General features: G+C 46.0%; 1 protein-coding gene across 1 annotated transcript in view; it reads left to right on the top strand.

Annotated features, from left to right (window-relative positions):
* The window catches only part of LOC144489431 (phosphate-regulating neutral endopeptidase PHEX-like), a gene marked incomplete at both ends in the record, with an annotated part of 49,654 nt that extends 29,881 nt beyond the window's left edge, over window positions 1-19,773 (top strand). The window contains 4 exons of the mRNA XM_078207299.1: window positions 4,556-4,642; window positions 9,020-9,246; window positions 14,967-15,035; window positions 19,657-19,773. Coding sequence (XP_078063425.1) covers window positions 4,556-4,642; window positions 9,020-9,246; window positions 14,967-15,035; window positions 19,657-19,773 — 500 coding nt within the window. The remainder of the gene's footprint in view (window positions 1-4,555; window positions 4,643-9,019; window positions 9,247-14,966; window positions 15,036-19,656) is intronic.
* Window positions 19,774-26,127: the final 6,354 nt, after the last annotated feature.

The raw sequence follows: 26,127 nt of genomic DNA, 5'->3' as shown, positions 1-26,127 counted from the left end.
TGACTGTTGCCACTAGCTGATTGTCAAAGAGCTTGGGGATGTTTGCCATCCATGGAAAGGCCTGTGGATGGTGTGATGGGAGGCCTGTGGGAAAGGAGGCCCCACACTGCTGTGCCAGGCATTGCCCAGTTGCAATGATCAGGTGAGACTGTATAAATGAAGACACAGTCTGCCTGCCAGCCAACTCCACAGTCTTCAGCCCATCTACTGTAGAAGGACTTGGTTGTGATAGGATTTATTGAATGACAACCTTCACACCATGTCACAGGGTAAGTCAGGTTTCATATAGTAAGGTTTTGGGGATTTTGAATGATTTAGAGGCACCACTCTCTTCCTCACCCCGTTCTAAGCACCCTGCCACTGAATTCCATGCCTATTCATCAGGAAAAATCCTGTTTGTTTTGCAGCTGGCCCCCAAATCTGGAGGTTGCTCTGGCTGTTGCCATCACAGCTGTTAATTTGCCCTAACCACATGCTGCACTATACACCTGTCTGGCCTCCTTAGTCCTTCTATCTTTTTACTCATTCTTTGATAGGATGTGGACTAGCGTTTGTTGTACATCCCTAACTGCCCATGAACTGAGTGTCTTGCTCGGCCATTCCAGAGAGTAGTTAAGAGTCAACCAGATTGCTATGGGTCTGGAGTCACATGTAGGCCAGACCGGGTAAGGACAGCAGATTTCCTTCCCTAAAGGACATTAGTGAACCAGATAGGTTTTTACAACTATCAATGATAGTTTCATGGTCACAAATGCTGCTTTATATTCCAGATTTTATTCATTGAATTTAAATTCTATCAGCTGCCATTGTGGGATTTGAAGCCATGTCCTCAAAGTATTAGCCTGGGCCTTTGGATTACCACTGCACCACAACCTCACCATCTAAGAATGGCCCCAACCACTGGGAACACCCTAAAAACAACATAGTGGCAATGTTCGCCCCTGTCCTGCCCTATCATGGGCCCATGTCTCTGTTTGAGTTTTCTCATCATCTTAGAATCCCTGCAGTGCAGAATGAGGCCATTCGGCCCATCTTTGGACTGTGGGAGGAAACCAGAGCACCCGGAGGAAACCCATGCAGACATGGTGAGAACGTTCAAACTCCACACAGACAGTGACCCGAGGCCAGAATTAAACACAGGTGCCTGGCTCTGTGAGGCAGCAGTGCTAACCACTATGCCACCGTGCTGCCCCTTCACTTGTCACACCTTCACTTTTTTTTTTGTTCCTGTACTTACCTGAAGCATCCAGAGATGTGCAGATAAGGTGGATTGGCCATGCTAAATTGTCCCTTAGTGTCAGGGGGATTAGAAGGTAAATATGTGGGGTTACGGGGATAGGGTGGGATTGTTGTCAGTGCAGACTCGATGGAGTGAATAGCCACCTTCTGCACTGCGGGATTCTAACAATCACTCCCGCTGTGTGGCAATCTAACTTTGGCAACATTCTCTTTGTCCATTCTAACAAAATAAGGCTGCAAAGCAGCCACTGTAATATTAACTAGAATGCAGGAAAGCTTAACAAGGAAGAATGGAAAAAATGGTATTATATTTGATTATAGTTCAATTAATAATAAGCTCTAGTGCCCATTCCCATAGGCAGAGAAGACATAGTCGACAGCTTATATGCTGCACCTGCCAAAAGACAATCCCAAAACAGAATTCCACTTACTGTCATTTAACTCTTGCAATGCTTAGTCCATCTAAATCCCCTCAGTTACCTGCATTCTTACAGGATTTAAGAGTTCTGAGTATCAAAGAACAAAGAACAGTACAGCACAGGAAACAGGCCCTTCGGCCCTCCAAGCCTGTGCCGCTCCTTGGTCCAACTAGACCAATCGTTTGTATCCCTCCATTCCCAGGCTGCTCATGTGACTATCCGGGTAAGTCTTAAACGATGTCAGCGTGTCTGCCTCCACCAACCTACTTGGCAGCGCATTCCAGGCCCCCACCACCCTCTGTGTAAAAATCATCCCTCTAATATCTGAGTTATACTTCGCCCCTCTCACCTTGAGCCCGTGACCCCTCGTGATCGCCACCTCCGACCTGGGAAAAAGCTTCCCACTGTTCACCCTATCTATACCCTTCATAATCTTGTACACCTCTATTAGATCTCCCCTCATTCTCCGTCTTTCCAAGGAGAACAACCCCAGTCTACCCAATCTCTCCTCATAGCTAAGACCCTCCATACCAGGCAACATCCTGGTAAACCTTCTCTGCACTCTCTCTAACGCCTCCACGTCCTTCTGGTAGTGCGGCGACCAGAACTGGACGCAGTACTCCAAATGTGGCCTAACCAGCGTTCTATACAGCTGCATCATCAGACTCCAGCTTTTATACTCTATACCCCGTCCTATAAAGGCAAGCATACCATATGCCTTCTTCACCACCTTCTCCACCTGTGTTGCCACCTTCAAGGATTTGTGGACTTGCAAGTGGCAACACAGGACTATCAGCAGGACTATCAGCAGTCGGAAAAGGAGGATTAAAGCACCATCATTCACGAACGGTATACACATTCACACACACACACACACACACACACAGACAAGTACACAGGCACGCACACACAAACACACACATACGCAGAGACACACAGACATGCACAAACACTACAGGGCAGCATGTTGGTTAGCACTGCTGCCTCACAACACCAGGGACCTGGATTCAATTCCCAGCTTGGGTCACTGTCTGTGTGGAGTTTGCATTTTCTCCCTGTATCTGCGTGGGTTTCCTCTGGGTGCTCCGAAAGAAGTGCTGGTTAGGTGCATTGGCCGTGCTAAATTCTCCCTCAGTGTACCTGAACAGGCGCCGGAGTGTGGCGACCTGGGGATTTTCACAGTGACTTATTTGCAGTGTTAATGTAAGCCTATTTCTGACACTAATAAATAAACTTTAAACATACATATGCATATTTACATACATACACACACATACATAAACACACACACAGAGACACACATTCATACACACGTACTTTTACATATACCCTTTATATATACCCATCTACACATACCCTTTTTATATACAAAGTATACACATTTACTTTTTTATAATTCATTGGATGTGGGCATTGCTGGCTGGGCTGGCATTTATTGACCATTCCTAATTGCCCTTCAACTGCAAGGTCATTTCAGAGGGCATTTAAAAGCCAACCACATTTGGAGTCACATATAGACCAGACCAGGTAAGGATAACAGATTTCCTTCCCTAAAGACCAGATGGGTTTTTCCAATAATCATGGTCATCATTAAACTTTAAATTCCAAATTTGTATTGGATTCAAATTTCACTAACTGTGGTGATGAGATTTGAACCCGGGTCCCCAGCGCATTACCCTGGGACTGTGGATTATTAGTCCAGTGACAACTATACCACTGTCGCCCCTATATGATATATCTATGTATATACCCATTTCCATATACCCGTTCTCATGGTTGCATCATGATGAAGTGGAAGCCATTTGGTTTCTGAAGACTCTGGGTAATCTGGGACTTGACAAACAGTTGGTGATGCTCTGTGCAATCTGAGCATTGGCTCACTCCGACTGGATATGTCCCCACAGCCGAGAGACCCAGAGTCACCCTGAGGGGGGTGATGACTTTGACAGTTATGATAATGCATGGCCACCAGCTCCCAGCATCAAGGTCACCCCTCCTCCCCACCCCCCTGCTTCTTTTCTGCCCCGACACCTCTGCCCCTCTCCTCCCCTCTCTGCCCCCTCCCCTTCTCTGCTGCCTTTCCCTTCCCCTCAACTCCTCTCCACCCCTCTCTCTCCTTCCACTCCTTTTACCCCCTCTTTCCCAACTCTACCCTTCGCCCTCCTCTCTTCCCCCTCCTTTATAACCATCCCCATCAGCCATTCACTTGGCCTCTGCCCCTTTTTCTACCCCTCTCTCCCACCTCTCTGCCCTCCATCTCTGTCTGTCTCCCCTCCCCACGCTCTTCCCCCTCTGTTCCCCTCTCCAGCCTGCTCTCCCTCCTCGCCACCTCCTTCTCCCCTCTCTCTTGCCCCTTCTTGGTTTCCCTCCCCTCTCCAGACCTTTCTCTACCCTGTCTACCCTTCTCCCGTTCCTGTTCTTTCCATCCTTGCCCCTTCCCCTCACCCCCACTCCTCTCTTCACCCATCCTCCTTACCTACCCCTTCCCCCTCCCCTTTCCACCCTTGCCCCCTTTCCACCCTCGCCCCACCCTCTCCCTCCCCCTCTCCCTCCCCTCCCCATCACCTTCCTTTCCTTCTCCATCTTCTCCCCATTCCTGCCCCTCCCTTCCCCCTCTCTTCCCACCCTACCCCCTCCCTCCCCATCTCCCTCTCTTCCCAACCCCCCTGTCTGCTTCCCTGATTCTCTTTCCCACTCTCTCCCCTTGTCTCACCTCTCTTTCCTCCCTCCTTTCCCCTCCCCCTACCAAACTGCAGCCCTGCCCCTCTCCCTGCCCTCCCATTGATTGGATCTGCAGCGTCAGTGGATCCCTTTGCTCCATTTGAAATAGTTCTGTTCAATCCCTAATCTTATCCCCTTGGACCCTGACTCTTTTCTGTTTTTTTGTCTTCTGGTAGAATTATTAGAAAACCCGATTGGTGAAGAAAAGGACAAAGAGTTTGTGCGAAAAGTGAAACAACTTTACAAATCCTGCATGAATGAGAGTGAGTAACTGGCGAGTTCTGCTAAATTTCTAATATGTGTCTAGCCCTCGTTGCCTTGGCTGCTTCATTCATTTGTATGAAATTCTGTTATTGATGCTAAAATGTCACAATTCGTATGGCCTCAAAGATACTTCACAGAGGTTTGATCTTGTCTTCTGAGACTCTGTCCCTCTGGATTTCTGAGTCTGTACTCCAGCACCAACTCATAAGTACAATGTCAGCTCTCCGACCACACCAATCAGATCACCACTGCTCCAAAGGGTTACCTTCGCCCTCACTTCTCTGCTTAAGATCTGCTGTAAGAAACTCCCAAGGGCTGTAGGGACTTGAAGTTTCCAACCCCCATTCTCTGACGAACATAGGAATATAGGAACATAGGAACGTAGGTCATTCAGCCCTTTGAGCCTGTTCCATCATTTAATGAGATCATGGTTGATCTGTGGCCTAGCTCCATATACCTGCCTTTAGCCCATATCCCTTAATACCTTTGCTCAACAAAAAAATTATCTATCTCAGATTTAAGAATAGCAATTGATCTAACATTAACTGCAGTTTGTGGAAGAGAGTTCCAAACTTGACCACCCTTTGAAGTGCTTCTTAACATCTCTCCTAAACACTCTGGCCCTAATTTTTGGATTGGCCATGCCCCCTAGTTCTAGAATCTCTAACCAGTGGAAATAGTTTACCTTTATCTACCCTACCTTTTCCTGATAATATCTTGAAGACTTTGATCATACCGCCCTTTAACCTTCTAAATTCTAGAGAAAACAAGTGTAATTTGTATAATCTCTCCTTTTAAGTAAACCCCTAAAGCCCAGGTGTCATTCTTGTAAACCTATGCAACACTCCCTCTAAGGCTAATATATTCTTCCTAAGGTGTAGTGTCCAGATCTGCTCACAGTACTCCAAGTGGGGTCTAATCAGGGTTTTGTAGATCTGCCGTGTAACTTAACACACGACATAGGGAGGATAGGGGAAGGGGATATTAGGCAGGGATTTATGGAGTTGGGGTGGAAACTAAAGGCCAAGACTGACAGAGTGGTTATCTCTGGACTCTTGCCTGTACCACGGGATAGTTTAGAGAGGAATAGGGAGAGGGAAGGTTTGAATTCATGGCTGAGGGGATGGTGCAGGAGGGAGGGGTTCAGGTACTTAAGCAATTGGGGCTCGTACTGGGGAAGGTGTGACCTCTATGAGAAGGATGGTCTACACCTTAATCAGAAGGGGACCAATATCCTGGGGGGTAAATTTGCTAAGGCCATGTAGGGAGGTTTAAACTGATTCGGGGGGGGGGAGGGATCCTGAGTAGTGGGGCTGAAAGTGAGGGATGCATGGATGGGGACTGCAATGCACGGCATTGCAGAGGTGGGGTGGAGCAAGGTTTGAAATGTGTATACTTCAATGCCAGGAGTATTCGCAATAAAGTGGGTGAACTTGCAGCGTGGATCAGTACCTGGGACTTCGATGTTGTGGCTATTTCAGAGACATGGATAGAGCAGGGGCAGGAATGGATGCTGCAGGTCCCGGGGTTCAAATGTTTTAGTCGAAGTAGGGAAGGAGGTAGAAGAGGGGGAGGGGTAGCATTATTGGTCAGAGATTGTATCACAGTGTCAGAGAGGAGGTTTGATGAGGACTTATCTGTTGAGGTAGTTTGGGCGGAGATTAGAAATAGGAGAGGAGAGGTCACCCTGTTGGGAGTCTTTTATAGACCTCCTAAAAGTTCTAGAGAGGTTGAGGAAAGGATTGCGGAGTCAATCCTGCTTAGGAGTGAAAGTAATAGAGCAATTGTTATGGGGGATTTTAACTTGACTAATATTGACTGGAATTGTTACAGCTCTAGCTCGTTAGAGGGGTCAGTTTTTGTTCAAAGCGTGCAGGAAGGTTTTTTGACTCAGTATGTAGACAGGCCAACTAGAGGTGAGGCTATATTGGATCTGGTGCTGGGAAATGAGCCAGACCAGGTGCTAGACTTGGAAGTTGGTGTGCATTTTGGTGATAGTGACCACAATTCGGTTACGTTCACCTTAGTGATGGAAAGGGATAGGCATGAACCTCGGGCCAATGGTTTTAGCTGGGGGAAGGGTAATTATGAGGCTATTAGGAGAGAATTAGGAAACATAGGTTGGACTAGGAGATTACAGGGACTGGGAACGTCCGACATGTGGAGTTTTTTCAAGGAGCAGCTACTGCGAGTCTGTGATAGGTATGTCCCTGTCAGGCAAGGAGGAATTGGTAGGGCTAGGGAACCGTGGTGCACCAAAAAAGTTTCTTTGTTGGTTAAAAAGAAAAAGGAGGCTTATGTTCGGATGAGACGTGAGCACTCGGGTAGTGCACTAGAAAGCTTTAGATTGGCTAAGAGGGAGTTGAAGAGCGAGCTTAGAAGGGCTAAAAGGGGACATGAGAAGACTTTGGCGGATAGGGTTAAAGAGAATCCTAAGGCGTTCTATAGGTATGTCAAGAACAGAAGGTTGGTTAGGGCAAGTTTAGGGCCAGTTATAGATGGCAGAGGGAAGTTATGTGTGGAACCGGAGGAGATTGGTGAAGCATTGAACCAATATTTCTCTTCGGTGTTCACGCAAGGGGACATGAATATAGCTGAGGAGGACACTGGGTTGCAAGGGAGTAGAATAGACAGTATTACAGTTGATAAGGAGGATGTGCAGGATATTCTGGAGGGTCTGAAAATAGATAAATCCCCTGGTCCGGATGGGATTTATCCAAGGATTCTCTGGGAGGCAAGAGAAGTGATTGCAGAGCCTCTGGCTCTGATCTTCAGGTCGTCGTTGGCCTCTGGTATAGTACCAGAAGATTGGAGGTTAGCGAATGTTGTCCCATTGTTTAAGAAGGGGAACAGAGACTTCCCCGGGAATTATAGACCGGTGAGTCTCACTTCTGTTGTCGGCAAGATGTTGGAAAAAATTATAAGGGATAGGATTTATAGTTATTTGGAGAGTAATGAATTGATAGGTGATAGTCAGCATGGTTTTGTGGCAGGTAGGTCGTGCCTTACTAACCTTATTGAGTTTTTTGAGAAAGTGACCAAGGAGGTGGATGGGGGCAAGGCAGTGGACGTGGTATATATGGATTTTAGTAAGGCGTTTGATAAGGTTCACCATGGTAGGCTTCTGCAGAAAATGCAGATGTATGGGATTGGGGGTGATCTAGGAAATTGGATCAGGAATTGGCTAGCGGATAGGAAACAGAGGGTGGTGGTTGATAGTAAATATTCATCATGGAGTGCGGTTACAAGTGGTGTACCTCAGGGATCTGTTTTGGGGCCACTGCTGTTTGTAATATTTATTAATGATCTGGATGAGGGTATAGTTGGGTGGATTAGCAAATTTGCTGATGACACCAAAGTCGGTGGTGTGGTAGACAGTGAGGAAGGGTGTCGTAGTTTGCAGGAAGACTTAGACAGGTTGCAAAGTTGGGCCGAGAGGTGGCGGATGGAGTTTAATGCGGAGAAGTGTGAGGTAATTCACTTTGGTAGGAATAACAGATGTGTTGAGTATAGGGCTAACGGGAGGACTTTGAATAGTGTGGAGGAGCAGAGGGATCTAGGTGTATGTGTGCATAGATCCCTGAAAGTTGGGAATCAAGTAGATAAGGTTGTTAAGAAGGCATATGGTGTCTTGGCGTTTATTGGTAGGGGGATTGAATTTAGGAGTCGTAGCGTTATGTTGCAACTGTACACAACTCTGGTGCGGCCGCACTTGGAGTACTGTGTGCAGTTCTGGTCCCCACATTACAGGAAGGATGTGGAGGCTTTGGAGAGGGTGCAGAGGAGGTTTACCAGGATGTTGCCTGGTATGGAGGGGAGATCCTATGAGGAGAGGCTGAGGGATTTGGGATTGTTTTCGCTGGAAAGGCGGCGGCTAAGAGGGGATCTTATTGAAACATATAAGATGATTAGAGGTTTAGATAGGGTGGATAGTGATAGCCTTTTTCCTCTGATGGAGAAATCCAGCACGAGGGGGCATGGCTTTAAATTGAGGGGGGGTAGTTATAGAACCGATGTCAGGGGTAGGTTCTTTACCCAGAGGGTGGTGAGGGATTGGAATGCCCTGCCAGCATCAGTAGTAAATGCGCCTAGTTTGGGGGCGTTTAAGAGATCCGTAGATAGGTTCATGGACGAAAAGAAATTGGTTTAGGTTGGAGGGTCACAGTTTTTTTTTTTAACTGGTCGGTGCAACATCGTGGGCCGAAGGGCCTGTTCTGCGCTGTAATGTTCTATGTTCTATGTTTAAGGGAGGTCTACCTTTTGTAACAGAGGTCATGTGCTGAAATATGTCAAGTTGGTGCGAGTGACCCTGTGCCACTTAAATGAACAGTTCTTAGTTTGCCTGGTTAGTTACCAATGTGTTGTTTTGCTGCTAGGTGCTATAGAAACGGAGGATGCCAAACCCTTGCTCAACTTTCTGAAGCAGCCATTTTTACGCTGGCCAGTGCTCGAGATGAGCAATGGGCTTGAGGGCACCTGGAGGGAGGAGGAATTCAACCTACTGGAGATGTTGGCTTTTCACCGAGGCAAATTCAGCAATAATGTCTTTATTCGGTTCTTTGTTGCCACTGATGACAAAAGCTCCAATGAGCACATCTTAACGGTGAGTGAAAACACCCTCTTTAGGAGCTCCTGGAGCAATAGTTACACAGGTACTTCAGAAGCAAAGGAAAAGACCCAGAAATTTTAGACATGCTTAGAGTGTCACATCATTGAAATCTGGGCCGGGGGTGGGGGGTAAGGAGAATCCCAGGTTCTACTTGTTTCTGGGACTTACTCTCCTCAGGATTGAGCTTCATTGTGAATTGTTAAAGAAATGGGGCACTTATGCTCATGCACCTTTCCATGGTGATGCCACATTTGGAGACAGGCCCTATTGACCAAATAGCCTTTGAATTTAGAGCAAGTTAAAGGTCAAGGCATCTAGGTATCTGCAAGCTTCCTGAAAGCAGCTTCCTGAATGTCTGTGACATCATTCTGGCTCTGAGGCCAGAAGGCTGGCGATTCGGATCCCACTCCAAAAATTTGAATATAAAAGCAGACTGATACCGTAGTGCAGTACTGAGAGAGAGTTACCTTTGTCAGAGGCAATGTCTTGTGGATGAGGTGGATGGGGCACTGTCTACCCTCGGATGGAGGTAAATGACCCCATGGTGTAATTTTGAAGAAGAACATGCCATCCTGGCATCCTTGCCAATATTATCCCACCATAATTGTTTCCACTGGCTGGAAAGACATTAGGAATGGTTGTACTTAAGTTCTTGGCCCACGGTATGATAGTTGGTATACATGCTACTGCTCCTGATATCTTTCTGGTTGGGTGTTGGAGTTTGGATCTTGTTTACAATACTATATTGGGCAGCACGGTGGCACTGCTGCCTCACAGCGCTAGGGACCCAGGTTCAATTCTGGCCTCGGGTCACTGTCTGTGCGGAGTCTGCACGTTCTCCCTGTATCTGCGTGGGTTTCTCCGGATGCTCTGGTTTCCTCCAACACTCCAAAGATGGGCAGGTTAGGTTGATTGGCGATGCTAAATTGCCCCTTTGTGTCAGGGAGATTAGCAGGGTAAATACGTGGGGTTATGAAATCGGGCCTGGGTGGTTTTGTGGTCAGTGCAGACTCGATGGGCCAAATGGCCTTTTTCTACACTGTAAGGATTCTGTGATTCTATAGCAAGCTTCATCTCCACATCTCGTCTGTGCGTCACTGATTTTAAATCCTTGCTGTGGGTTCCATTGTTTGACCTGGATGCACATTGAAATGTAAGTTAAAGTTCTCCTTCGACTTGATACATTTTGTTAAGGCTTTGTGCAGGGATTTCTACATAGCCTGTGTAGCTGGGTTGATGTGCAATGGGACTCTTAATCCTAGTCTCATTGTTTCAAGTCTCATATCGGGCAACAAACCTTAAATACTTTTTGATTTGATTTGATTTATTATTGTCACATGTGTGTCAATTAATCACAGTGAAAAGTATTGTTTCTTGCAAACTATCAAGACATAGCATACCGTACATAGAGTCATCGAGGTTTGCAGCATGGAAAAAGGCCCTTCGGCCCAACTTGCCGCCCAGTTTTTACCACTAAGCTAGTACCAATTGCCTGCATTTGGCCCATATCCCTCTATACCCATCTTACCCATGTAACTGTCTAAGTGCTTTTAAAACGACAAAATTGTACCCGCCTCTACTACTACCTCTGGCAGCTCATTCCACAACCCTCTGAGTGAGAAAATTGCTCCTCTGGACCCTTTTGTATCTCTCCCATCTCACCTTAAGATTATGCCCTCTCGTTTTAGACTCTGCTATATTTGAGAAAAATCTACCTTCTCTATGCCCCTTATTATTTTACAGACCTCTATAAAATCACCCTTAAGCCTCCTATGCTCCAGGGAAAAAATACCTGTGTCTATCCAGCCTCTCCTTATAACACAAACCACAAAGTCCCGGTAGCATCCTAGTAAATCTTTTCTGCACCCTTTCTAGTTTAATAATATCCTTTCTATAATAGGGTGACCAGAACTGCACACAGTATTCCATTTGTGGCCTTACCAATGTCTTGTACAACTTCAACAAGACGTCCCAACTCCTGTATTCAATGTTCTGACCAATGAAACCAAGCATGCCGAATGCTTTCTTCACCACCCTGTCCACTTTCAAGGAGCTATGAACATGTACCCCCTAGATCTCTTTGTTCTATAACTCTCCCCAACGCCCTCCCATTAACTGAGTAGGTCCTGCCCTGATTCGATCTACCAAAATGCATCATCTCACATTTATCTAAATTAAACTCCATCTGCCATTCATCGGCCCACTGGCCCAATTGATCAAGATCCTGCTGCAATCCGAGATACCTCCTTCACTGTCCACTATGTCACCAATCTTGGTTTCCTCTGCTTTACTAACCATGCCTCCTAAATTCTCATCCAAATCATTAATATAAATAACAAATAACAGTGGACCCAGCACTGATTCCTGAGGCACACCCCTGGTCACAGGCCTCCAGTTTGAAAAACAACCCTATATAGCCACCCTCTGGCTTCGTCGTCAAGCCAATTTTGTATCCAATTGGCTACCTCGCCCTGGATCCCGTGCGATTTTATCTTATGCAACAACCAACCATGTGGTACCTTGTCAAAGGTCTTGCCAAAGTCCATGTAGACAACATCGACTGAACTTCCCTCATCTACCTTCTTGGTTACTCCTTCAAAAAACTCAATCAAATTCGTGAGACGTTCAATCAAATAGAAAAGGAAAGGAGAGTGTGCAGAATATAGTTAAACAGTCAGAACGAAAACATTTTAAATAAATAAATCCTTTTAAATTAAAGATTATAATCGATTCTCCACTTTTGAAGCTGAGAATCTCTTTTACTGACATTTCAAAGAACAAAGAACAAAGAGAATCACAGCACAGGAACAGGCCCTTCGGCCCTCCAAGCCTGCACCAACCATGCTGCCCGACTGAACTAAAACCCCCTACGCTTCCGGGGACCATATCCCTCTATTCCCATCCCATTCATGTACTTGTCAAGACGCCCCTTAAAAGTCACTACCGTATCCGCTTCCACTACCTCCCCCGGCAACGAGTTCCAGGCACCCACCACTCTCTGTGTACAAAATCTGCCTTGTACATCTCTTTTAAAACTTGCCCCTCGCACCTTAAACCTGTGCCCCCTAGTAATTGACTCTTCCACCCTGGGAAAAAGCTTATGACCTTCCACCCTGTCCATGCCCCTCATAATCTTGTAGATGTCTATCAGGTCGCCTCTCAACCTGCGTCATTCTAGTGAGAACAAACAAAGTTTCTCCAACCTCTCCTCATAGCTAATATCTCCATACCAGGCAACATCCTGGCAAATCTTTTCTGTACCCTCTCCAAAGCCTCCACATCCTTCTGGTCGTGCGGCGACCAGAATTGAACACTTTATTCCAAGTGCGGCCTCACTAAGGTTCTATAAAGCGTCAACATGACTTGCCAATTTTTAAACTCAATACCCCGGCCAATGAAGGCAAGCATGCCGTATGCCTTCTTGACTACCTTCTCCACCTGCATTGCCACTTTCAGTGACCTGTGTACCTGTACACCCAGATCCCTTTTCCTATCAATACTCCTAAGGGTTCTGCCATTTACTGTATACTTCCTATCTGTATTAGACCTTCCAAAATGCATTACCTCACATTTGTCCGGATTAAACTCCATCTGCCATCTCTCCGCCCAAGTCTCCAACTGATCTATATCCTGCTGTATCCTCTGATGGTCCTCATCGCTATCCGCAAATCCACCAACCTTTGTGTCGTCCGCACCTTACTAATCAATCCAGTTACATTTTCCTTCAAATCATTTATATATATTACAAACAGCAAAGGTCCCAGCACTGATCCTTGGAGTCTGGGTTCATAGGACGCTCAAAGCAGCGTCACAGGTAGAGGCTGTGGTTAAGAAGGCGTATGGAATACTGGCCTTCATCAATAGAGGAATTGAGTTTAGAAATCGGGAGATAATGTTGCAGCTGTATAGGACCCTGGTCAGACCCCACCTGGAGTACTGTGCCTAGTTCTGGTCGCCTCATTACAGAAAGGATGTGGAAGCCATAGAAAGGGTGCAGAGGAGATTTACAAGGATGTTGTCTGGATTAGGTGGCATGCCTTATGAGGATAGGTTGAGAGAGCGAGGTCTTTTCTCCTTGGAGAGGCGAAGGATGAGAGGTGACCTGATAGAGGTGTATAAGATGTTGAGAGGTATTGATAGAGTGGATTCTCAGAGGCTTTTACCCAGGGCTGAAATGGTTGCCACAAGAGGTCACAGGTTTAGAACATAGAACATAGAAACCCAACAGTGCAGAAAGAGGCCATTTGGCCCATCGAGTTTGCACCAACCACAATCCCACCCAGGCCCTACCCCCATATCCCTACATATTTACCCGCTAATCCCTCTAACCTTCGCATCTCAGGACACTAAGGGTCAATTTTAGCAGGGCCAATCAACCTAACCTGCACATCTTTGGACGGTGGGAGGAAACCGGAGCACCCGGAGGAAACCCACGCAGACACGAGGAGAATGTGCAAACTCCACACAGACAGTGACCCAAGCCGGGAATCGAACCCAGGTCCCTGGAGCTGTGAAGCAGCAGTGCTAACCACTGTGCTACCTTTAGGGTGCTGGGGAGTAGGTACAGAGGAGATGTTAGGGGTAGGTTTTTCACTCAGAGGGTGGTGAGTGCGTGGAATCGGCTGCCGGTAGTGGTGGTGGAGGCAGATTCGATAGGGTCTTTTAAGAGACTTTTGGATAAGTTCATAGAAGTTATCATAGAATCATAGAAACCCTGCACTGCAGAAGGAGGCCATTCGGCCTATCGAGTCTGCACCGACCACAATCCCACCCAGGCCCTACCCCCACATATTTTACCCGCTAATGTACGCATCTCAGGACTCTAAGGGGCAATTTTTAACCTGGCCAATCAACCTAACCCGCACATCTTTGGACTGTGGGAGGAAACCGGAGCCCCCGGAGGAAACCCACGCAGACACGAGGAGAACGTGCAAACTCCACACAGACAGTGACCCGAGCCGGGAATCGAACCCGGGGCCCTGGAGCTGTAAAGCAGCAGTGCTAACCACTGTGCTACCGTGCCGCCAGTTAGTAAGATAGAGGGTTATAGGTAAGCCTTGGAGGTAGGGACATGTTCGGCGCAACTTGTGGGCCAAAGGGCCTGTTTGTGCTGTAGCTTTTCTATGTTCTATGTTCTATGATCCCTGAGGAACACCACATTTCCTTATATATCTTCATTCACTGACTCATCAGAAGCATGTTTTACAATTACTAAATGAAACGTGGGCTAGATGCTAAAACTTGCAATTGGTTAAGGACTGCATAGGCCTAAATATGGGTAACTTGAACTTTATTGTTAGTCTATGTCAAGTCAACTTGCATGTTTTAAAGCTGCCGGTTGATGCTCTGATGGTGACACTATGACTGCAACTGAGCATGTGCAGGAAGTGCCTCCCTTAATGTTGTTGCAGAAATAAATACAACATATTTATCCTGAACCAATATCACTGAAAGTCAGACTATCTGGTCATTAGCACATCACGATTTGTGGGATTTTGCAAATCATTTGCTTTTGATTCCAAGAGCAATGTGTTCCTGCTGAGACAATTCTACACCCAATACCCCTTGTGGATTTAATTGGACCTGCATTTACAATATTGCAGTTGTTTTGTGTATGATTAGAGTTGCCTTTAATGATGTGTTTGAACACATCGGCTCATCATAGGGGGCCTACAGCTCAGCTTTATTCATTGATTCTCATTACTCTCAAACAGCTGGATCAAGGATCAGTGTTTCTGGCAGCTGAGGAAGACTATCTCACTAACAGTACCGAGGCAGTAAGGGTGAGTCTCACTTCATCTCTGCTGAAATACTGAAAGAATTATTTATGTTGTGAGTTCAATCATTTGAGGGAGAAGTGTAATTGCTTCTAACTCAAAGGGAGGATGATAAAAGAGAGGACAAAACGGTTGGAAAAGAATTCAAACAACGATTCCGAAAGAAAAGGGAGATTGCAAAACCAAATTACAAAGGAATGTAAAAATAAATAGTCAAGTGTTTTGTAGCCACATGAATAATAAAAGGAAATCAGCATTGGGATCAGACAGCTGGAGATCAACTCACAGATAGTGACAGAAAAACAGCAAAAATGTTGAATAATTACTTTGGTATTTACCAGTGAGACTAATCAACTGGGCAAAACATTAGGGGAGCTCTAAACTGCTATAAACATATTTAAGATAGAAAGTGGGGAGGGACACCATTAATGAACTTGTAAATCTTAGAGAGAGTAAATGTCTTGGTCCAGAAGGAATTGATCCATATACATTAAAATATGTTTGGGAAAAGATAGCAGGAGACTCTTAAAAAAAAATTGGAAAAGAGAACAGCTGTGTTAACTGGATCCACAATAGTTGATGAAGTTAAACTAAGACACAGTGCCTTTCTTTGCTGTTTATTGACTTAATTCAGTCAGCACTACTCCAACATCCCAGTTTCCCACTCTTTTGTGCAAATCAAACAAACTAAATAAAGTAAACTGAGGAACAAAATAAAAGGGCAGTTCCTGAAAGGGGAACACTCAAAACGAAAACAAATCGCAAATTAAACTTAAAAGGTTAAATCACAAGGTGATGAAGAGGGTCAATAATAAACCCCAGTCCATGTGGTGCTCAACGAGCATGGAAGGCCTTGGTGGTGTCTGCGGACACCACATTGATTTGATTTGATTAATATTGTCACATGCATTATGATATAGTGAAAAGTATTGTTTCTTGCGTGCTATACAAACAAAACATACCGTTCATAGAGTACATAGGGGAGAAGGAAAGGAGAGGGTGCAGAATATAATGTTGCAGTCACAGCTTGGGTATAGAGAAGGATGAGCATCCTCTCCAGGGATACTCGGCTGTAAATGTAGCCACGGTAGAGTGGCAGATGGTCAGGTCGGACAATCCCCTCAGTCGCCTGCTGTCTGGAGCTGTTTGTGGCATGTTTGGCCGGGCACAAAAGGCAGTTCACGAGGAGGTCTTTCTCCTTCCCTGACTCCTCTGCACCGGGTGCCCGTAGATCAGGAGCGCGGGGCTGAAGTGCAAAAAAAACTGTAACCCCAGTGTCCCAACAACCTCCAATTATAGCTGTTCCAATACCCATAACCTGGTTAACCATATAATTGACATTAAATCTTAACAATGTAATTAATACATTGACAAGCTGATGAACTTCCTTGAACTATGAAAGGAGATAATAAATCCAGGGAAAATTAGCACAGTGTTGATAGTAGGAAAGATAATGGTATCCTTAATCAAAGATATAACTGGAAAATATCCAGAAACTGAATATATATTTACTGTCAGGAATGAAGGGATGGTGCTCCCCACTGTCCTCGAGAGAAGTTGCACACAAGTTTTGAATGGGTTCTAGAACACACACATCCTCTTTCCTGACATCAGTTTGAACTTGGCAGCTTCTTCTGAGGGTATGTGGTGTCCAGTAACAGAGTAGGCAGCAGGCAGGGTGATCAGCCAATCTGGTTCAATAATTCGCACAGGCAACGAAGCAGGGAAAATAAATCACATTTAAATTTGTTTTTAAAACGTCTTCATTTTTTTCAATGTTCTTTCCCTGGTGGTTGAGACTTTTAAAATTAGTTTTTCAGGGCTGAAGAGATTGTTCAGTGGTAATTATAACTCGATATGCAAAACTCTGCAGAGGCGAGGGAAGAGATTGCTGAGCCTCTGGCGATGATCTTTGCGTCATCAATGGAGACGGGAGAGGTTCGGGAGGATTGGAGGATTGCAGATGTGGTCCCGTTATTCAAGGAAGGGAGAAGAGATAGCCCGGGAAATTATAGACCAGTGAGTCTAACCTCAGTGGTTGGTAAGTGGATGGAGAAGATCCTGAGAGGCAGGATTTATGAACATCTGGAGAGGAATAGTATGATCAGAAATAGCCAGCACGGCTTTGTCCAAGGCAGATCATGCCTTATGAGCCTAATTGAATTTTTTGAAGATGTAACTAGACACTTAGACGAGGGAAGAGCGGTAGATGTAGTTTATATGGATTTCAGCAAGCGTTTGATAAGGTGCCCCATGCAAGGCTCATTGAGAAAGTGAAGGGGCATGGGATACAAGGGGACATTGCTTTGTGGATTCAGAACTGGCTTGCCCACAGCAGGCAAAGAGTGGTTGTAGATGGGTCTTTTTCAGCATGTAGGTCGGTCACCAGTGGAGTGCCCCAGGGATCTGTTCTGGGACCCTTGCTCTTTGTGATTTTTATAAATGACCTGGATGAGGAAGTGGAAGGATGGGTTGGCAAGTTTGCTGATGACACAAAGGTTGGTGGAGTTGTGGATAGTGTAGAGGGATGTCAGCAATTGCAACGCGACATAGATAAGATGCAAGACTGGGCAGAGAAGTGGCCGATGGACTTCAACCCAGAGAAGTGTGTGGTGGTTCATTTTGGCAGGTCGAATAGGATGAAAGAATATAATATTAAGGGTAAGACGCTTGGCAGTGTGGAAGATCAGAAGGATCTTGGGGTTCGGGTTCATAGGATGCTCAAAGCAGCGTCGCAGGTAGAGGCTGCGGTTAAGAAGGCGTATGGAATACTGTCCTTCATCAATAGAGGAATTCAGTTTAGAAATCGGGAGATAATGTTGCAGCTGTATAGGACCCTGGTCAGACCCCACCTGGAGTACTGTGCCCAGTTCTGGTCGCCTCATTACAGAAAGGATGTGGAAGCCATAGAAAGGGTGCAGAGGAGATTTACAAGGATGTTGCCTGGATTGGGTGGCATGCCTTATGAGGATAGGTTGAGAGAGCTAGGTCTTTTCTCCTTGGAGAAGCGAAGAATGAGAGGTGACCTGATAGAGATGTATAAGATGTTGAGACGTATTGATAGAGTGGATTCTCAGAGGCTTTTACCCAGGGCTGAAATGGTTGCCACAAGAGGTCGCAGGTTTAGGGTGCTGGGGAGTAGGTACAGAGGAGATGTTAGGGGTAGGTTTTTCACTCAGAGGGTGGTGGGTGCGTGGAATCGGGTGCCGGTAGTGGTGGTGGAGGCGGATTCAATAGGGTCTTTTAAGAGACTTTTGGATAAGTTCATGGAAGTTAGTAAGATAGAAGGTTATAGGTAAGCCTAGTAGGTAGGGACGTGTTCGGCGCAACTTGTGGGCTGAAGGGCCTGTTTGTGCTGTAGCTTTTCTATGTTCTATGTTCTATGCTGGAAATCAAGTCAGGAACAAAACCTCCCAATTCAAACATTTGGGAGGGAAGATCTTGGGAGGGAAGATCTTGGGAGGGAAGATCTTGGGAGGGAAGATCTTGGGAGGGAAGATCTTGGGAGGGAAGATGTGAGTGTGAAACTGGCCGGGATTTTCTGACTCCGCCAGGGTGGGACCTGCTGGGGGAGATTTGGCAGCCCAGTCAAAAGCCCATTATTTTTGGATAGGGCTGAAAAATCTCAACCACTGTCTCAGAAGCTTAGAGTTACAAAGTACTTATTGGGGAATGTAAAGGAGAGGCTAAGGAGAGCAGGCTCTCTTCCCGGAAGGGCATTCATCAACCTCTGGTGTTTTTATCATAATCTTCAAGGCCGTTCTTTACTGGTGCCAACCGACAAAGGACAAGAGTTCAATTCCATTACAAAATACTTTTTTTATGTAACACCTCTACCAAAAATGTGGCAGATGGAGTAAAATGTGGGCGAATATGAATTTGTCCACTTTTGGCAGGAAGGATAGAATAGCAGAATATTATTTAAATGGAAAGAGGTTGCAGAACTCTGAGGTACAGAGAAATCTAGGTGTCCTGGTGGATGAATCACCAAAGATAAAATTCAGGAACAGCAAGTAATTAGGAAGGCAAATGGAATGCTGTCATTTACTGAAAACGAATGGAATAAATTGGGCAGCACAGTGGTAGCACTGCAGCCTCACTGCGCCAGGGACCCGGGTTCAATTTCATTTTGGGTCACTGTCTATATGGAGTTTGCACCTTTTCTCCGTGTCTGCGTGGCTTTCCTCTGGGTGCTCCGGTTCCCTCCGAAGTTCAAGGATGTGCAGGTTAGATGGATTGGCCATGGTAAATGTGCTGAGTTATGGGGATAGGACAGAGGGGTGGGATGCACTTTCAGAGAGTGGGTGCAGAGTCGATGGGCCAAATGGTCTCTTTCTGCACTGTAGAGATTCTATAGTTCAATTGTTCTATAAAAGTAGGGATATTTTGCTAGAGTTGTTGGTGAGATTGCATTTATAGTACAGTGCACAATCTTGGTCAATTTTGATATTAGGCCAATTTTCCCCAGGATCTGCAGCACAACTAATATGGGCTTGGCTAAGACAGACTCGAGATTGCAACTTCTTTGATCTTTGTGTTCTCACTGTTTATTGCTGTCAGGAAGAGGTAGATTGTGATATATAAAGTGGAGTTGTGTGAACAATTCTCTCTGGCTCTCTTTGTCTAGTCTCGCAGTGCCCTACTGCAGCTGATGATTGACGTCGCAGTCATCCTGGGAGCTAATATCAACACAGCTCAGCTCGACATGGAATCTGTGCTAGAGCTCGAGTCCAAGATAGCAAAGGTCAGTGGCGCAGCATAACATTCAATGATGAGACAACAGACATCTTAGGATGGTTTGGATGTGCCGCGGAAATATTTAATGCTTTTTCGACCAATGCACAAAGTGTTCGCGGTGAGGAACATTCCGTCGTGTGAAATGCAACTAGTACATTCCACATGACATGGTACCCTTAGCAGTTTAACATAACCTCAGTTGGGTGATCACTCCAGGTTGGAGTGTGAAACTTCCTCATGTTCCCTCACCAACACCGAATTTCCCAAACTCTGCCCCAGGGAGCTCTCTGTGCCTGCACGACTATAGTCCAACTCACAAGCAAGAAAATTGTTTCTGAAACTGTTTTAACCCTGGAATTTGCATAACCACAGGCCTACTGCAGTTAATCAGTTAGTCATTGTTGTTCCTGGGTTAATTTAATCATATTTAGCCATTTTAATACATGTTTCATATAGCGAAACAATGGGATGGTTATACCCGATCCTCTACACTGGTAGAGGATCCCACCCTTCCATCCTCCTCTAACCTAATTATAAGTGTGGGGAAGTTTTTTGTTTTCTTTTTTTCTTGCTGGTAATGGCTTCAGGGATGGCAGTTCAGGCAGTATGCTGCATCTCCTGTGGGATGTATGTGGTGAGGAAATCCAGTAGTGTTTCAGGAGATTTTAGTTGTAAGAAGTGCATTAGATTGCAGCTTCTGGAGGAGCGTGTAAAGGAGCTGGAGGGGGAGGTAGAGGAACTCCGCATAATTCGGGAGGCGGAGGTGGAAGTTGATAGGAGTTATAGAGAAATAGTAACTCCTAGAAATGAGGCTTGGGTCAATGCCAGGAGGAGGGGTAAGAAGCAATCGGGAAGACAATCCCCTGGGGCGGTTCCCCTCCATAATAGGTTTTCGGTGCTGGAGGCTACAGTTGAGGAGGAATCAACTGAGCATAGAGAGCAGATCTCTGGGGGTGAGCCGAGTGAGAAAGCTCAGGTGGTTAGGGGCTGTAAAAGACTGGGCCTTGTGATTGGGGACTCCACAATTAAGGGGACAGATAGGAGGGTCGGAACTAAAGGTAGGGACTCAGGGTTGGTGTGTTGCCTACCAGGGGCTGGGGTCCGGGATGTGTCTGACAGGGTATTCAGGACTCTTAGGGGGGAGGGAGATAAACCACAAGTTATTGTACATGTGGGGACACACGACATAGGGAGGATAGGGGAAGGGGATATTAGGCAGGGATTTATGGAGTTGGGGTGGAAACTAAAGGCCAAGACTGTCAGAGTGGTTATCTCTGGACTCTTGCCTGTACCACGGGATAGTTTAGAGAGGAATAGGGAGAGGGAAGGTTTGAATTCATGGCTGAGGGGATGGTGCAGGAGGGAGGGGTTCAGGTACTTAAGCAATTGGGGCTCGTACTGGGGAAGGTGTGACCTCTATGAGAAGGATGGTCTACACCTTAATCAGAAGGGGACCAATATCCTGGGGGGTAAATTTGCTAAGGCCATGCAGGGAGGTTTAAACTGATTCGGGGGGGGGGAGGGATCCTGAGTAGTGGGGCTGAAAGTGAGGGATGCATGGATGGGGACTGCAATGCACGGCATTGCAGAGGTGGGGTGGAGCAGGGTTTGAAATGTGTATACTTCAATGCCAGGAGTATTCGCAATAAAGTGGGTGAACTTGCAGCGTGGATCAGTACCTGGGACTTCGATGTTGTGGCTATTTCAGAGACATGGATAGAGCAGGGGCAGGAATGGATGCTGCAGGTCCCGGGGTTCAAATGTTTTAGTCGAAGTAGGGAAGGAGGTAGAAGAGGGGGAGGGGTAGCATTATTGGTCAGAGATTGTATCACAGTGTCAGAGAGGAGGTTTGATGAGGACTTATCTGTTGAGGTAGTATGGGCGGAGATTAGAAATAGGAGAGGAGAGGTCACCCTGTTGGGAGTCTTTTATAGACCTCCTAAAAGTTCTAGAGAGGTTGAGGAAAGGATTGCGGAGTCAATCCTGCTTAGGAGTGAAAGTAATAGGGCAATTGTTATGGGGGATTTTAACTTGACTAATATTGACTGGAATTGTTATAGCTCTAGCTCGTTAGAGGGGTCAGTTTTTGTTCAAAGCGTGCAGGAAGGTTTTTTGACTCAGTATGTAGACAGGCCAACTAGAGGTGAGGCTATATTGGATCTGGTGCTGGGAAATGAGCCAGACCAGGTGCTAGACTTGGAAGTTGGTGTGCATTTTGGTGATAGTGACCACAATTCGGTTACGTTCACCTTAGTGATGGAAAGGGATAGGCATGAACCTCGGGCCAGTGGTTTTAGCTGGGGGAAGGGTAATTATGAGGCTATTAGGAGAGAATTAGGAAACATAGGTTGGACTAGGAGATTACAGGGACTGGGAACGTCCGACATGTGGAGTTTTTTCAAGGAGCAGCTACTGCGAGTCTGTGATAGGTATGTCCCTGTCAGGCAAGGAGGAATTGGTAGGGCTAGGGAACCGTGGTGCACCAAAAAAGTTTCTTTGTTGGTTAAAAAGAAAAAGGAGGCTTATGTTCGGATGAGACGTGAGCACTCGGGTAGTGCACTAGAAAGCTTTAGATTGGCTAAGAGGGAGTTGAAGAGCGAGCTTAGAAGGGCTAAAAGGGGACATGAGAAGACTTTGGCGGATAGGGTTAAAGAGAATCCTAAGGCGTTCTATAGGTATGTCAAGAACAGAAGGTTGGTTAGGGCAAGTTTAGGGCCAGTTATAGATGGCAGAGGGAAGTTATGTGTGGAACCGGAGGAGATTGGTGAAGCATTGAACCAATATTTCTCTTCGGTGTTCACGCAAGGGGACATGAATATAGCTGAGGAGGACACTGGGTTGCAAGGGAGTAGAATAGACAGTATTACAGTTGATAAGGAGGATGTGCAGGATATTCTGGAGGGTCTGAAAATAGATAAATCCCCTGGTCCGGATGGGATTTATCCAAGGATTCTCTGGGAGGCAAGAGAAGTGATTGCAGAGCCTCTGGCTCTGATCTTCAGGTCGTCGTTGGCCTCTGGTATAGTACCAGAAGATTGGAGGTTAGCGAATGTTGTCCCATTGTTTAAGAAGGGGAACAGAGACTTCCCCGGGAATTATAGACCGGTGAGTCTCACTTCTGTTGTCGGCAAGATGTTGGAAAAAATTATAAGGGATAGGATTTATAGTTATTTGGAGAGTAATGAATTGATAGGTGATAGTCAGCATGGTTTTGTGGCAGGTAGGTCGTGCCTTACTAACCTTATTGAGTTTTTTGAGAAAGTGACCAAGGAGGTGGATGGGGGCAAGGCAGTGGACGTGGTATATATGGATTTTAGTAAGGCGTTTGATAAGGTTCACCATGGTAGGCTTCTGCAGAAAATGCAGATGTATGGGATTGGGGGTGATCTAGGAAATTGGATCAGGAATTGGCTAGCGGATAGGAAACAGAGGGTGGTGGTTGATAGTAAATATTCATCATGGAGTGCGGTTACAAGTGGTGTACCTCAGGGATCTGTTTTGGGACCACTGCTGTTTGTAATATTTATTAATGATCTGGATGAGGGTATAGTTGGGTGGATTAGCAAATTTGCTGATGACACCAAAGTCGGTGGTGTGGTAGACAGTGAGGAAGGGTGTCGTAGTTTGCAGGATGACTTAGACAGGTTGCAAAGTTGGGCCGAGAGGTGGCGGATGGAGTTTAATGCGGAGAAGTGTGAGGTAATTCACTTTGGTAGGAATAACAGATGTGTTGAGTATAGGGCTAACGGGAGGACTTTGAATAGTGTGGAGGAGCAGAGGGATCTAGGTGTATGTGTGCATAGATCCCTGAAAGTTGGGAATCAAGTAGATAAGGTTGTTAAGAAGGCATATGGTGTCTTGGCGTTTATTGGTAGGGGGATTGAATTTAGGAGTCGTAGCGTTATGTTGCAACTGTACACAACTCTGGTGCGGCCGCACTTGGAGTACTGTGTGCAGTTCTGGTCCCCACATTACAGGAAGGATGTGGAGGCTTTGGAGAGGGTGCAGAGGAGGTTTACCAGGATGTTGCCTGGTATGGAGGGGAGATCCTATGAGGAGAGGCTGAGGGATTTGGGATTGTTTTCGCTGGAAAGGCGGCGGCTAAGAGGGGATCTTATTGAAACATATAAGATGATTAGAGGTTTAGATAGGGTGGATAGTGATAGCCTTTTTCCTCTGATGGAGAAATCCAGCACGAGGGGGCATGGCTTTAAATTGAGGGGGGGTAGTTATAGAACCGATGTCAGGGGTAGGTTCTTTACCCAGAGGGTGGTGAGGGATTGGAATGCCCTGCCAGCATCAGTAGTAAATGCGCCTAGTTTGGGGGCGTTTAAGAGATCCGTAGATAGGTTCATGGACGAAAAGAAATTGGTTTAGGTTGGAGGGTCACAGTTTTTTTTTAAACTGGTCGGTGCAACATCGTGGGCCGAAGGGCCTGTTCTGCGCTGTAATGTTCTATGTTCTATGTTCATGATTTCTTTTTACCTGTACTTGGACAAGTCTTCATCTTGTACCAAGGATGGATGAGTACTGTTCCCTGGATACCTGGATGCCAGAAAATTTATATTTTAAACATCAAACTTTACTATATTATCCAGCCTGAATAACTACTTGCTTATTACTTATTCTTTTATTATAAATTGAAGCTCATGACTTATTTAATCATCTGTTTTTGGCCGGTTGCTAATTATAGAGCAATTCTTGGTTAGCTATATGTGAGTGATTATAAAGTTTTTTAAAAATTCATTTTGGGGCATGGCCATCACTGGCTGGCCGGCATTTATTGCCCGTCCCTAGTTGCCCGAGGGCAGTTGAGAGTCACATTTAGACCAGACCAGGTAAGGACGGCAGATTTCCTTCCCTAAAGGACATTAATGAACCAGATGGGTTTTTCCAACAATCAACAATGGTTTCATGGTTAACAGTAGATTCTTAATTCCAGATATTTTTTATGAATTCAAATTCCTCCATCTGCATGGCGGATTTGAACCTGGGCCCCAGAGCATTAGCTGAGTTTCTGAATTAATAGTCTAGTGATAATACCACTAGGCCATCACCTGCCCTTTGCAGGGCAGAGAGCAAGGGAAGTCTAGATTAAACTGCATTTATTTCAATGCAAGAGACCTGATAGGTAAGGCAGATGAACTCATGGCTTGGATGGGTACATGGGACCGGGATATTATAGCTATTGCAGAAACATGGCTAAGGGAGGGGCAGCTCAATGTTCCAGAGTACATATGCTATAGGAAAGATAGAACATGAGGTAAAAGAGGAGGGGGAGTTAGAACAAAGAACAAAGAACAGTACAGCACAGGAAACAGGCCCTTCGGCCCTCCAAGCCTGTGCCGCTCCTTGGTCCAACTAGACCAATCGTTTGTATCCCTCCATTCCCAGGCTGCTCATGTGACTATCCAGGTAAGTCTTAAACGATGTCAGCGTGCCTGCCTCCACCACCCTACTTGGCAGCGCATTCCAGGCCCCCACCACCCTCTATGTAAAAAACATCCCTCTAATATCTGAGTTATACTTCGCCCCTCTCACCTTGAGCCCGTGACCCCTCGTGAACGTCACTTCTGATCTGGGAAAAAGCTTCCCACTGTTCACCCTATCTATACCCTTCATAATTTTGTACACCTCTATTAGGTCTCCCCTCATTCTCTGTCTTTCCAGGGAGAAAAAGCCCAGTTTACCCAATCTCTCCTCATAGCTAAGACCCTCCATACCAGGCAACATCCTGGTAAACCTTCTCTGCACTCTCTCTAACGCCTCCACGTCCTTCTGGTAGTGCGGCGACCAGAACTGGACGCAGTACTCCAAATATGGCCTAACCAGCGTTCTATACAGCTGCATCATCAGACTCCAGCTTTTATACTCTATACCCCGTCCTATAAAGGCAAGCATACCATATGCCTTCTTCACCACCTTCTCCACCTGTGTTGCCACCTTCAAGGATTTGTGGACTTGCAGGTGGCAACACAGGACTATCAGCAGGACTATCAGCAGTCGGAAAAGGAGGATTAAAGCACCATCATTCACGAACGGTATACACATTCACACACACACACACACAGACAAGTACACAGGCACGCACACACAAACACACACATACGCAGAGACACACAGACATGCACAAACACTACAGGGCAGCATGTTGGTTAGCACTGCTGCCTCACAACACCAGGGACCTGGATTCAATTCCCAGCTTGGGTCACTGTCTGTGTGGAGTTTGCATTTTCTCCCTGTGGACTTGCACACCTAGGTCCCTCTGTGTTTCTATACTCCTGATGACTCTACCATTTATTGTATAACTCCTCCCTACATTATTTCTTCCAAAATGCATCACTTCGCATTTATCCGGATT

Source organism: Mustelus asterias, unplaced genomic scaffold, assembly GCF_964213995.1.
Source record: "Mustelus asterias unplaced genomic scaffold, sMusAst1.hap1.1 HAP1_SCAFFOLD_2184, whole genome shotgun sequence".
Lineage (NCBI taxonomy): Eukaryota > Metazoa > Chordata > Chondrichthyes > Carcharhiniformes > Triakidae > Mustelus > Mustelus asterias.
This window is presented reverse-complemented; position numbering and strand designations above follow the sequence as displayed.